The sequence below is a fragment of the Budorcas taxicolor genome, chromosome 21 (assembly GCF_023091745.1).
Source record: "Budorcas taxicolor isolate Tak-1 chromosome 21, Takin1.1, whole genome shotgun sequence".
NCBI classification, from domain to species: Eukaryota; Metazoa; Chordata; class Mammalia; order Artiodactyla; family Bovidae; genus Budorcas; species Budorcas taxicolor.
The window spans coordinates 32,150,844-32,165,683 of record NC_068930.1 but is presented as its reverse complement, the minus strand read 5'-3'; the positions used below and the strand labels follow the sequence as shown (position 1 = coordinate 32,165,683).

Genomic DNA, 14,840 nt, shown 5'->3' with positions numbered 1-14,840 from the left:
TTTCATAGTAAATTACAACAAAATTTTATGCTACCAACATTTAATGAAATTTTAATAAGGTTGTGTTTTGATGTTATTATTCAAATAATGTGTTGTGAATTGCTTTCCTTTGAATATATTTGCATTAAAGAGGAACTCAACTTGATCTGGTTCTTTGAACAGTTTACCCACTTTCTGGTAGCTTTAAGAAGACAAAGAGGGAAATTAAGTTTCGCCTTTGCAAGTCAGTAAATAGAAGAGGAACCCATTTGCTAGGATCTGTGGATGTAATGGCAGCAGATTGCAGATGGTTTGAGTTAATGAAATGACTCACGTTGGTTACTAAAGCAGCACAATTAAAAATATAAAGTAGATATTTCACAGATTATGAGGGATGATAACCTGGAGTTTTCGCTTTCTCGTTGATCTCTAAGGCTAGAGACTCACATGTTAGTAATTCTTGGTCAGAGATGCCCCAAATTAAATGGTAGTCTCTTGAGACGACTTCTCTGTTGGTAGCATTCTCTTAGCCATTTCTGCCAGATCTGTGGTTGTGAGCCCAAGGCTCATCTTTCCATGAGCACGTGCTTCCAAGAGATAAAACTCCCCGGACCAAGCAAAAACCCTCCGCTTATCGTGCTTTCTGGGGTGACCGTGCCATAGCTGTCCGGCTGAGAGTTGATTACACAGAATATCAAGGCTGAAAGGTGAAAAGACACAGAGAAAGAGCCCTGTATGCGAGACGAGGCTGTGTTTACCATTGTTTCTAAACAGACTCGGGCTTTAGAGAAAGTAACTGGTGGAAAATGGTGAGAAGGGGCTGGCGAAGGCAAACTAGTAGTCCTTGGGGTCTTTTAATTGTCTTTACGTCGTTTTGTGTGGAAAGAAATTGCTCTTACTTCCTTTCCACGCTCTTCGCCGTATTTTTCTCCCATATTCATCCTGGTAGTTTTCTTCACCTACAAACAGCCCTGATGTCAGAGCTTTTGACTCTCAAGTTTCTACAGCCCTGGCCTGGGTATGATCCTGAGCCAAGCCGCACACTCGCTCAGGAGCTCTGCTTCCTGTTCGCCATCTGCAGGGTTTGGTAATAACGACGACACTTAATCATAATAAAGCCCGCAAGGCTGCAAGGAGTACCGGCTTCTTACCGCCGCCGTCCGCGGCCGCTGGCCAGACGGGAGCGACCTCTAGACGCGGCGCGGCCTCGATGACGCAACGCGCAGCCTCCGTGACGCAAGCGCGCAGCTTCTGTGACACAGCCGCCTCGCCTCCGGGCCCTCCCACAGCCACACGGGCTAACGGCTAACCGACCTTCAATCCCTGCCACCGCTGCCGGTTACGGGGAGTCCGCGCGGTCGGGGTCCCGCCGCCGCGACATGTCGCAAAAGCCGAAGAGCCGGGGCCGCCCCAGTTCCCAGGGCGAGCGGGAGCCGGGTGGCGGCGGCGAGGAGGCCCCGAGCACGTCTCGCGGGCCGGGCGGCGCCGCGTCGCAGCGGCGGGCCCAGGCCTCCCCCGCGCCGGGGCCGCGCTCGCAGAAGCAGCTGGAGCTGAAGGTGGCGGAGCTGGTGCAGTTCTTGTTGATCAAGGACCAGAGGAAGATCCCTATCCGCCGCACCGACATCCTGCGGCATGTGGTCGGCGACTACAAGGATGTGCTCCCAGAGCTGCTGCAGCGGGCGGCCGAGCGCCTGGAGTACGTGTTCGGGTACCGGCTGGTGGAGCTGGAGCCGCGCAGCAACACCTACATTCTGGTCAACACGCTGGAACCGGTGGAAGAGGACGCGGAGGTGCGCGGCGACCAGGGAACGCCCACCACTGGGCTGCTCATGATCGTGCTGGGGCTCATCTTCATGAAAGGCAATACCATCAAGGAGACCGAGGTCTGGGACTTCCTGCGGCGCCTCGGGGTACACCCCAACAAGAAGCACCTCATCTTCGGGGAACCCAAGAAGCTCATCACCGAGGACTTCGTGCGGCAGCGATACCTGGATTACCGGCGCATCCCGCACACGGACCCCGTGGACTACGAGCTCCAGTGGGGCCCGCGCACCAACCTGGAGACCAGCAAGATGAAGGTGCTCAAGTTTGTGGCTAAAGTCCACAACCAGGACCCCAAGGACTGGCCGGCGCAGTACTGCGAGGCTTTGGCGGACGAGGAGGCCAGGGCCAGACCCCAGCCCGCGGGCCCGAGTCCAGCCACTGCCTCTGCCCCAACCCCTGCTCCTGTCTCTTGAAATCTGAGACACACCCCAGGGCCCGCTCCCTCCCCGGGGGAAGGGCTGGAGGTGGGGGGAAGCATCTTGCTTGTTTAAATGCGTAGTAGTTCCAGGACGTGTTTGCAAACTTTAATTCTTGTAATGTTGTAAGTCGTTTTGATTCTAAAATTTCATTTAGAGGGTGACTTGTTTTGTTTTGATTTGCTTCAGTGTCTGTGTTTTTTGGTGTAAAGATCTTGTTAGCTTTATAAAGCGAATTGGAAAACTTCCTACCCGGATCTGGAACTGCCAAGGAAATATAAGCGAACTGGCCCTTGTCCGGCCTTTGAACTGCCCCACTCTGTAAAGGAAAAGTCTTCCTAAATTGAAAACGAAAATGTAATTGCCTATATCCCCTATTACCTTAATGCAGCTATTTTAAAAATCTGTTTTCTATGCATATAAGCATTTTGAGTCATTCTAAGCCATGTGTGTATTGTAGTTTTTCCAAATAATTTTTTACATTGATAATTACTATGCTGTGTGGCTGACCATTTTGTTCAATTTTTTTTGCTACTATAGTTATAATAAATACTGTATTTTTGAAGCAATTTAGCATTATGCATTTATTTTAACCCTAACTCATAAGAAATTTCATGACTGTAAACCAGCATCATAAGGAAAAAAGAAAACAACTTTTGCTACATATCATTGAGGTAAATAGTGTTTTGTTGAAGTTGCTTTACTTTTATATGTGTGACATACTGGATCATGATGTAAAATTATTTCTGTGGGTCATGGAAAAGTTGATAAAAGTCTTAGTGATTAACCATGCTTATTTGGGAATCAGACTACCTGGGTTCAGAGTCTGCCTCACAAATTTAAGGAGATTAAGTTGTACACAGACCTTTCCTCACCTATAAAACGGGTTGATGCTGCCTGTTACTGTGTATGGTAGTGTGATAATTAGGTATGGAAGTTTATGTAAAGTTATGGGCACAAATTTGTTTAAATTGGGCTTTTTTTCCTTGGCTTAGGACTGTTAAAGTTTTTTCTTTTTAACTTTTCCTTTCATTCTCTTGTAAATCATGACTGTTCCTCTAGTCCGACTCTACTGTGTGGTTTATGGAAAACTAGCTCACAATGGAGCCCACATAAACAGAGCAGAAAGTAAGATCCAACCGGGCTTGGAGGGGGTGTCTGCAGTGTAGTGAACAGGATATGGGGTTTTGAGGTTGTCTGACATCTCAGGACAGTACAGAACCCACCTGCCAATGTGGGAGACCCTGAGTTGGGAAAATCCCCTGGAGAAGGGACTGGCAGTCCACCCTAGTATTCTTGACTGGGAGGTTGTCTGACATCTCAGGACAGTACAGAACCCACCTGCTAATGTGGGAGGCCCTGAGTTGGGAAAATCCGCTGGAGAAGGGACTGGCAATCCACTCTAGTATTCTTGCCTGGGAAATCTGAATTCTAGCCTGGTGGGCTACAGTCAATGAAGTAGCAAAGAGTCTGACAGGGCTTATCAACTTAACAGCAGCAGCCTGAGTGAACCTGAAAGTGAAAGTGCACATCCCTCAGTCATGTCCGCCTCCTTGCGGCACCATGGACTATACAGTCCTTGGAATTCTCTAGACCAGAATACTGGAGTGGGTAGCCTTTCCCTTCTCCAGGGGATCTTCCCAACCCAGGGATTGAACCCAGGTCTCCCACATTGCTTTCGGATTCTTTACCAGCTGAGCCACAAGGGAAGCCCAGGAATACTGGAGTGGGTAGCCTACCCCTTCTCCAGGGGAATCTTCCCAACCAGGAATTGAACTGGAATCTCCTGCATTCCAGGTGGATTCTTTACCAACTGAGCTATCAGGGAAGCCCCGAGTGAACCTGAGGCAAAACCCATTTGACCTGCTTTGGTCATGTAACAGGAGAAAGTATTTCTGCTGTGTTGGGACACCGAGATTCTGGAGTTATTTGTAACCTGTCCTATCCTGAATGATTCAGAAGTTGAGGAAGCTAATACTGGGGACGTTGGAAAGAAGTGTGATATAATGGAAAAGCATTTGGTAAAAGCCCTTTTTGTAGTGACTTGAGCAGATCGTGCACCTAATGAACCCAATGACTCTGAAGTTAAGAAACAGTACATTGGTAGCAGAAGTGTTGGGTGCTGTGGCTGCATTTAGGAAAACAAACAGGAAAGAGATGAACTCAGAAAATATTTGACTGGTTTGTATCCAGGAATGAACAATACAGAACTATGTTGATATGTAACTACATCTGAACCCCCAATTGGTAAATAAAACAGAGAGAAGGCTAATTAAATCACATTCTCAGGCAGAAATCAAATCTGTGTTATAGTTGTCACTCGCATTGTTAAAACATCTGAATGGATTCGAGTGGTTTAGGATAAAGGTTAGGTAGGAGTTGGATGCCCAATGAAGATTTTTAAAAGAACAATATGAAAGAAGAAGAGTTGAAGTGTGGCCTGTCCACCAAAAACATGAAGGTCAGAGGGGCACAGTCAAATCAATGAGAGAAGGACTGAGAGGAGCACAAAGGGAGTAAATATGCTTACAGCAAACCTAAGGTGTGTGTCTAGAAAAAAAGTACAGGTGTACCTAGTGGCACATGGCACCAAATTGAATCAAATTGTGTTTTTTTCTCCCATTATTTTATAATTTGTATTGGGGTAAGTTGATTTACAGTGTTGGGGGGGGGAGAGGGATAAATTGGAGGGAGAGTTGATCTGTCAAAGAAAAGTTTGCCTGAACTTTCAGAGTTTATAACTGCTTAAGGCCTAAATAACCCTTAGGTCTTCACTTTTTATGAGCCAATACCTATAGGAGGTACTGCAAAGTATAGAATCCCAGAGTGGAATCAAGATACATAGCACCCCAAATGTCATGACCTTGCCTAAGTTTAAAAAAAAAACAACAGGAAATTCCCTGGTGGTCCAGTGGTTAGGACTCCGAGCTTTCACTGCCAATGGGCCTTGGGTTCAACCCCCAGTTAGGAAACTAAGATCACACAAGCTGTGAAGCGTGTCTGAAAAAAAAAAAAAAAAACTACCTTTAGGAGAAGGGAGGAAGTAGAATGGATGAGGGATGAGATAGAATAAAAGCTAGACTTATTTAAAACTCATGGATTTGACTTCAAGAGTCTTTTATATAATTGCAAGCAATATAAACTTAGAAAACCATCCCTAACAAAAATGAGACAATAACCTAGGTTCCCAGTTGGGAACCACACATAAAGGAACCCCGGTGACTCTAGGACACCCTAATTTGGCTACATATCCTGGTAGAATGTTCTCTGAGGATAAAAGGAAACAGAAAAACCTTTAATAATCATGTTTTTGGTGGTAATATTAGCATTGTTACTTTGAGACTTGTGGGTATTATGAGATTAAATCAGATGGTTAATTATAATGAGAAGTAAGGTTTGGGGCATGGTTGAAAGGAAGTGGAGATATAAGGTTGATGTGATTAAATAAAAACCCTGTAGTTGTGAATTTGAATCCAAGGTTGCAGTATGAACACATGATATGTTATACCTAACAACTGAAAATGCTTAAAACAGTGATCACCCAAGCAGCAAGAGCACCTTTAGCATGAAAACTGTGTTATCTAAATGTTGTTCAGTTGATAAGTCATGTCCATCTCTGTGACCTCATAGACTGCAGCACGTCAGTCTTCCCTGTCCTCCACTGTCTCCCAGAGTTGGCTCAAATACATGTCCATTGAGTTGGTGTTGCTATCTAACCATCTCATCCTCTGTCAACTCCTCCTCCTCCTACCCTCAATTTTTCCCAGCATCAGTCTTTTTCCAATGAGTCGGCTCTTGCTATCAGGTGGCCAAAGTATTGGAGTTTCAGCTTCAGCTTCAGCATCAGTCCTTCCAATGAATATTCAGGGTTGATTCCTTTAGGATTGACTGGTTTGATTTCCTTGCAGTCCAAGGGACTCTCAAGAGTCTTTGCCTGCACCGCAGTTTGAAAGCATCTATTCTTCAGCGCCATTCTCTTTGAAAAGAATCAGGGCTTACTGGTGAAATGCCTGATTTCAGAACTAGGGCAAGAAATGTGTATGATGACCCTGGAACATGATAGCTTTCAAAGTAAATTAGTATTGTGTTAACTTGAATTGAGTCTCTCTTGCAAATGACTCCAGTGACTGAAACATATCCAGTGTGTTTAAGTTTATCCTTCATAATGATTCAAATACACACACACACTCCAAACAAACAATACCTTTGAAGAAAGCTAGGGATCCAACTAATTTTTTTTAATTCTTTGAAAAACATTGTATTTGACTCATTCTTTAATGAAGGAACCAGTAAGATGTCACTACCAGTCTAAAAGAGAATTCACAGAATGTACACACGTAGGCAATCAAGAATGCAGAAATGAATTTACAAAAGATGTAAAAGTGGTGAGCATCCATGGAGGGATAATTATTACATTCCACCAGACAAAATTCAGTTATATTTCTATTGTCAAAAATCGTTGCATTAGCATGAATATTCTACATCTTACTGAGTTGTAAAATAAAGACAGCAAACACAGGCAACTCAAAAAGGTGCATTAGCAGGATCCAGTATTTTTTTTCCTCCCATTTCAAAGTATTTTACAAGTTTTCATGATACTCTCCCCCTTCTTGATCATATTTTTTCAAGTTTTGTTTCATTAGATTTAAGTGTGGCAAGAGTATTAACTAACCACAGAGGCTTGAGTTTATCTTGCAAGTCTGGCAACATATCAGCTAATTATTTTGAAATCTGGAAGATAAATGTAAAGAATCTAACTTGTAGCCTTTCCCTATATGAACCTATACTTTAAGGCAAACAGTTAATGAGGAAGAGTCTCCTTCTATATCTTGATTTCCACGAATAAAGAGAGTAGAAATGATGGCTTTAGCACTAATTTGGAAACCCTAATAAATGAATGGACCTAAGCAATCCTGAAATATGGCTGCTAAGGAACGGTGGCACAGATGTAGAGGACAGACTGTGGACACAATGGGTGAAGGAGAACGTGGGATGAATCCAAAGAGCAGCATTGATATATATACTGCTGCTGCTGCTAAGTTGCTTCAGATGTGTCCGACTCTATGTGACCCCATAGATGGCAGCCCACCAGGCTCCCCCATCCCTGGGATTCTCCAGGCAAGAACACTGGAGTGAGTTGCCATTTCCTTCTCCAATGCATGAAAGTGAAAAGTGAAAGTGAAGTCGTTCAGTCGTGTCCAACTCTTCGTGACCCCATGGGCTGCAGCCTACCAGGCTCCTCCATCCGTGGGATTTTCCAGGCAAGAGTACTGGAATGGGGTGCCATTGCTTCGGGTTACACTCCCGAAGATATATATACTACCATGTGTGAAATAGATAGCTAATGGGAAATTGCTGTATAGCACAGGGAGCCCAACCTAGTGCTCTGTGATGATCTAGAGGGGTGGGATTAGGGGAGAAGAGAGTTCAAGAGGGAGGGGGTATGTGTATACTTATGGCTGATTCACACTGTTGTACAGCAGAAACCAACACAACATTGTAAAGCAATTACCCTCCAATTAAAAATAAAATAAAATAAAGTTTTTTAAATGGCTGCTAAGATCACAGAGAGACATTATTTACCTTCTGTTAGTCTGAATTTGATCAACCTCTGGATCTATCAATGAAATTATAAAATTTACAAAAGATGGAAAAACATTAAGTGATAGGAGAGAAAGTGTAGCCTATAGAAAACTATAGGATTAGTGAAAAGATTTCAAGGAAGAAAAAGCCCATAGTGGAAGGAAAAGCACATTGATTTAAAAATATCTAAACTTTAGAGCCACCAGTTTCAGTGTGGAACTCCTTTGTATCTTGTGTAACCTGATTCAAACAAAATATGAAGAAAGGTTGAAACAAGTGTGAACTGTAAATATATTAATGCATTATTATCATAGACGTGATAGCAGCATTTTATGTTTTCAAAAAGTTTTATTATTTTAGAAATATACACTGAAATATTTAAGGGTGAAGTCATATGCTGTCTAATATTTGCTACAAAATAATTTGGAGGGGAGAGAGTATAAATGATAAAACTCATGGTGACTGGATCAATCACCCCTGATGCTGGATGATGGGTGTGTTGGTGGGGTTCATTTTACTATTTTCTTTGGTTTTACATGTGTATGAAATTTTCCATAATAAAAATTATAAGACATAGACTTTCTAATAAATATACTTCCATCATTTGATTTTCTTTAGTAATTTATATATCACTTGTTATTTTTGAGAGTATGTATCAATAACACTATGTTGAGACTATGGAATGTATAATATTTTCAAGTTTAGCTTCTAAAATATTTATATATTTCAAATAAAATCATGGTTGCTGGCTATGGCTTTTCAGACACTACCTTTTCTATTTGATTTAAGGTAATATGATTTAAAATTTTTTAACAAATAATGCTTTCCTTGGAAACATAGAAATGTTATTCATGTGATTGTTTGATGGTCTGAAAGCTTTTTGAAAGCCAAATAATTTTTCCTCTGGTCTCCCCCAGTAAATGATAAATTTCTTATCTGGTTTGTTTCCAGATAACCTTTTTCATGCTGCTCTCGGCAGTGTGTGTGATGCTGAATTTGGCTGGTTCAATACTTTCCTGTCAGAACGCTCAGCTCGTCAACTCCCTGGAAGGCTGTCAGTTGGTGAGTAATGAAATGCAAGCCATCTGATAAAGGTCATGGACTTTATGAAAGGGATTTCAAAAATAATTTTACTGTATCCTTGGGTTTATTCTGATGTTTTAGCATTCTCTAAGGAATTCATGATGATTCCTTTCTTAAAAATTCTCCCAAATCAATATTGTTCTAGTAGTAAATCAGTTACTATTATTGTAGCACTGTTTTAGATGTCTAGAGTTTTGCCAAGAGAATGGACGGTCATAGCAAACACCTCTTCCAACAACACAAGAGAATACCCTACACATGGTTGTCACCAGATGGTCAACACTGAAATCAGATTGATTATATTCTTTACAGCAAAAGAAGGAGAAGCTCTATACAGTCAGCAAAAACAGGACCAGAGGCTGACTGTGGCTCAGATAATGAACTCCTTATTGCCAAATTCAGACTTAAATTGAAGAAAGTGGGGAAAACCACTAGACCATTCAGGTATGACCTAAATCAAATCCCTTATGATTATACAGTGGAAGTGAGAAATAGATTTAAGGGACTAGATCTGATAGAGTGCCTGATGAACTATGGATGGAGGTTCATGACATTGTACAGGAGACAGGGATCAAGACCATTCCCATGGGAAAGAAATGCAAAAAAGCAAAATGGCTGTCTGAGGAGGCCTTACAAATAGCTGTGAAAAGAAGAGAAGTGAAAAGCAAAGGAGAAAAGGAAAGATATACCCATTTGAATGCAGAGTTCCGAAGAATAGGAAGGAGAGATAAGAAAGCCTTTCTCAGCGATCAGTGCAGAGAAATAGAGGAAAACAATAGAATGGGGAAAACTAGAGATCTCTTCAAGAAAATTAGAGATACCAAGGGAACCTTTCATGCAAGGATGGGCTCAATAAATGACAGAAATGGTATGGACCTAACAGAAGCAGAAGATATTAAGAAGAGGTGGCAAGAATACACAGAAGAACTGTACCAAAAAGATCTTCACGACCCAGATAATTGCGATGGTGTGATCACTCACCTAGAGCCAGACATCCTGGAATGTGAAGTCAAGTGGGCCTTGGGAAGCATCAGTACAAACAAAGCTAGTGGAGGTGATGGAATTCCTGTTGAGCTGTTTCAAATCCTAAAAGATGATGCTGTGAAAGTGCTGCACTCAATATGCCAGCAAATTTGAAAAACTCAGCAGTGGCCACAGGACTGGAAAAGGTCAGTTTTCATTCCAATCCCAGCAAAAGGCAATGCCAAAGAATGCTCCAACTACCGCACAATTGCAATCATCTCACACGCTAGTAAAGTAATGCTCAAAATTCTCCAAGCCAGGCTTCAGCAATACATGAACCGTGAACTTCCAGATGTTCAAACTGGTTTTAGAAAAGACAGAGGAACCAGAGATCAAATTGCCAACATCTGCTGGATCATGGAAAAAGCAAGAGAGTTCCAGAAAAACATCTATTTCTGCTTTATTGACTATGCCAAAGCCTTTGACTTTGTGGATCACAATAAATTGTGGAAAATTCTGAGAGAGATGGGAATACCAGACCACCTGACCTGCCTCTTGAGAAACCTGTAAACAGGTCAGGAAGCAGCAGTTAGAACTGGACATGGAACAACAGGCTGGTTCCAAATAGGAAAAGGAGTACCTCAAGGCTGTATATTGTCACCCTACTTATTTAACTTATATGCAGAGTACATCATGAGAAACACTGGGCTGGAAGAAGCACAAGCTGGAATCAAGATTGCTGGGAGAAATATCAATAACCTCAGATATGCAGATGACACCACCATTATGGCAGAAAGTGAAGAGGAACTAAAGAGCCTCTTGATGAAAGTGAAAGAGGAGAGTGAAAAAGTTGGCTTAAAGCTCAACATTCATAAAACGAAGATCATGGCATCCGGTCCCATCACTTCATGGCAGATAGACGGGGAAACAGTGGAAACAGTAGCTGACGTTATTTTGGGGGGCTCCAAAATCACTGCAGATGGTGACTGCAGCCATGAAGTTAAAAGACGCTTACTCCTTGGAAGGAAAGTTATGACCAACCTACACAGCATGTTAAAAAGCAGAGACATTACTTTGCCAACAAAGGTCCATGTAGTCAAGGCTATGGTTTTTCCAGTAGTCATGTATGGATGTGAGAGTTGGACTGTGAAGAAAGGTGAGTGCCGAAGAATTGATGCTTTTGAACTGTGGTGTTGGAGAAGACTCTTGAGAGTCCCTTGGACTTCAAGGAGGTCCAACCAGTCCATTCTAAAGGAGATCAGTCCTGGGTGTTCTTTGGAAGGACTGATGCTGAAGCTGAAACTCCAGTACTTTGGCCACCTGATGCGAAGACCTGACTCATTTGAAAAGACCCTGATGCTGGGAAGTATTGAGGGCAGGAGGAGAAGGGGATGACAGAGGATGAGTTGGTTGGATGGCATCACTGACTCAATGGACATGAGTTGGTGATGGACAGGTAGGCCTGGCGTGCTGCAGTTCATGTGGTCGCAAAGAGTCGGACACGACTGAGTGACTAAACTGAACTGAAGTAGTGATTATATTCTAACATTTGTTGCATTGATTTTTCTCTGCACTAAAGTTTTGAAAATCAATTTTTTAAGTCTGTTCTAAGTGCTGAGATAACATATAAGCTTGATAATGAGTGCATCCAAACAATTTAGTTCTCATTTTCCAATTTAAAAAGAGAATTATCTTTTCAATCCTGGAAAATTATAGATTGTGTGCTGTAGATGGTGTGCTGTGGACTGAATTTTCGTTTGTTGAATTAAACCATTATATTTTATCACAACTTGTCTTCTCATTTGGTTATATTGAAACGTGCATGTGGTAGGCAGTGCGTGGCTGGGGTCTAGATCAACGTGTGTCCCGTGACATTCAGTGCAAGTGCCAAGTGACCCCTGATGTGACCCTGGCACCCGAGTATGGGGCACTGGCATTTGTTCCTTTAACTTAGAGCCATGCCTCTTATTTTCTTGGGCTCTGAAATCACTGCAGATTATGACTGCAGCCATGAAATTAAAAGATGTTTGCTCCTTGGAAGAAAAGCTATGACAAACCTAGACAGCATATTAAGAAGCAGAGACACCACTTTGCTGACAAAGGTCAGTGTAGTCAAAGCTATGGTTTTTCCAGTAGTCATGTATGGATGTAAGAGTTGGACCATAAAGAAGGCTGAGCCCAAAGAATTAACGGTTTCAAATTGTGGTCCTGGAGAAGACTCTTGAGAGTCCAAACCAGTCAATCCTAAAGGAAATCGACCCCAAATATTCACTGGAAATACTGATGCTGAAGCTGAAGCTCCAATACTTTGGCCAGCTGATGTGAAGAGCTGACTCATTGGAAATGATCCTAATACTGGGAAAAAGTATTAGGGCAGGAGGACAAGGGGGTGGCAGAGGATGAGATGGTTGGATGGCATCACTAACTCCATGGATGTGAGTTTGAGCAAACTCCAGGAGATAGTGAAGCTAACCTGGTGTGCTGCAGTCAGTCCACGGGGTCGCAAAGAGTCAGACACGACTGAATGACTGAACAATAACAGTGCCCTCACAGCTACTTATGCACTGGCTGTCATTTCTGAGAGGTCAGGGGCTGTGCTGAACTGCTGCTGGCATTTTTATAAACTGTGTCCAGGGTTTTTATAAACAGTGTCCAGGGTTTTCAGTTGTTCTCGGAAGAACAGGGAAAGGCACATCTCCGTCATCTTCTTGGAAGCCAAAATGCAATTGATTTTTGTATATTTCATATGTTGAAATTTTTTGTTGACTCTAAAAGTTTTCCCAAAATTACCTTTTAGTTTCCAGGTGGACAGCCATATAAGCTAGGAAAATAAAGGTGCTTTCCCTTTGTTACAAATATTATAGAGCATATTTTTTCTTAACTTTTTACATTGATTGATATGGATTTAAATCAGTATTTAGTACCTTGTGATGCAATAGAGCTGTTTATTTTTTTAACCGAAGAAAAATTGCCTTACAATGTTGTGTTGGTTTCTGCCGTACAGCAGGACAAATCAGCCATAATTATACATGTATCACCTCCCTCTGGAACCTTCCTCTCCTCCCCCATCCCACCCTTCTAGGTAGACCTTTTTTTATTCTTCCAGTTTTACTGAGATATAATTTACATACAACACTGTATCCAGGTGTACAGAATAGCAATTAAAAAAATTTTTTATTGGAGTGTAGCTAATTTACAATGTTGTGTTAATTTCTGCTGTACAGCAAAGTGCATCAGTTATATGTATACATATATTGACTTTTTTAGCTTCTTTCCCCACACAGCATCATGATTTGAGTTACATCATGAGATGATAATGATAGTAAGTTTTGTGAATATCTATCATCTCACATAGATACAAAAATTTTTAAATAGAAAAACACTTTTCATGGTGGACACAGAGACTTAGCAATAATGGAATTTAAAAATCATCCATAGCTAATCCTCTTATTTTAGAAATGGATGAAGAGTGAAAGTCTGTATCAATCAGATAGTTTATATAAACCAGAATCCCACAAGTCCTTACTTTTACATCCTACCTGTTGGATCTGAAAAATATATCTTTTCAAAGCCATGTTAAAATGGATACAGAAACTTGTTTTTTATTTAATATACAATGAACACTTACAGAAATGTCACCCAAAAATGCTTTTATTTCCAGAATAGAAATGGAAGAGTTAGGATTCATATAAATTTTTTAAATTTTTCAATTGAAAATTTATTTTTACTGATACATTTGTGAATTCACATGAAGTTATTAGAAATAATAGAAATCTTGTCATTGTGTGTTGTTCTTAGTCCTATCCAACTCTTTGTGATCTCATCGAGTGTAACCTGCCAGGCTCTTCTGTCCATGGGATTTCCCAGGCAAGAATACTGGAGTGGGTTGCCATTCCCTTCTTCATGGAATCTTCCTAACCCAGGGATCATCAAACTGTCGTGTCTCAGATCTCCTGCATTGGCAGGCAGATTCTTTACCACGGAGCCACCTAGGAAGCCCAGAGATCTGCTGTACATTTTTTCAAATTTCTTCCAATAATAACATATCACATCCACAATATTAACATTGATGCAATCAGATTTCCCCATCTTTACTTATATTCATTTGTCTGGATGGGTGTGAGAGTGTGTCTATTGTTTTATGTGATTTTGTCGTTCATGTAGGTTCACGTATCCACCACCACAGTCAACGGATCCCTCATGCTGATCTTTTTATAACCACATTCATTTCTCTTTTGCCCACTCTTAACTCCTGGAGACCCCGAATCTGTTCACTGTTTCTCAAAAAAGAAAAAAAAAAACCTCATTTCCAAAAAGTTGTGTAAATGAAAACATGCATATGCAACCATTTGGAACTGGCTCTTTTTATTCAGCATGATTCCAGGGAGGTTCATCCAAGGTGGTGTTGTGTATATCAGTGGTCCGTTCCTTTTCATTGTTGGGTAGCACTGCATGGCATGTAGGATGACAGCATGTTTAACTAATTACCTGCACTACCTCTGGTTTTTTCTGTTATGTAAAAGGCTGGTGTGAACATTCATGTATGTATTTTTATGTGAACATAAGTTTTCATTTCTCTGGGATGAATATCCAAGAACACAATTTCCATATTATAACTGCATGTTTAGTTTTTTAAGAGACTTTTCCAGCCACACTTCTGTACATTTTACATCTTTATCAGCAATGTATGAATGATTCAGTTTCTCCACATCTTCATTAGCATTTGGCATTGACAGTATATATATATATACACACACACATATATACATGTGTATATATATCTATATATTTTTTAGTCCTTCTCAGAGATGTGTGGCGATATGGTTTCATTTTGCATTTTCCTGATGCAAATGATGTTAAACCTCTTTTCATGTGTTTCATTGACATGCGTATATACACTTTGGAGAAATAAATATGCAGTGGCATATCTGAAAAAGGACTAGTATCTAGAGTATATGAAGAGATCTCAACACTGAACAAAGAAGTCAACTA

General features: G+C 41.3%; 2 protein-coding genes across 2 annotated transcripts in view; both read left to right on the top strand.

Annotated features, from left to right (window-relative positions):
- The window catches only part of ENTREP2 (endosomal transmembrane epsin interactor 2), a 244,939-nt gene that overhangs the window by 183,576 nt on the left and 46,523 nt on the right, over nucleotides 1–14,840 (top strand). Inside the window, exon 3 of the mRNA XM_052659729.1 lies at nucleotides 8,754–8,864. Within this exon, the coding sequence (XP_052515689.1) occupies nucleotides 8,754–8,864 (111 nt within the window). The remainder of the gene's footprint in view (nucleotides 1–8,753; nucleotides 8,865–14,840) is intronic.
- On the top strand, nucleotides 1,289–2,743 carry NSMCE3 (NSE3 homolog, SMC5-SMC6 complex component). Its single transcript, XM_052659730.1, has one exon. It carries the CDS (start codon nucleotides 1,359–1,361, stop codon nucleotides 2,214–2,216), a length of 858 nt encoding a protein of 285 aa, XP_052515690.1. The 5' UTR covers nucleotides 1,289–1,358; the 3' UTR covers nucleotides 2,217–2,743.

Bases quoted from the DNA above. Each gene is read 5' to 3' on its own strand.
- NSMCE3 (XM_052659730.1), top strand. From the start codon at position 1,359: ATGTCGCAAAAGCCGAAGAGCCGGGGCCGCCCCAGTTCCCAGGGCGAG.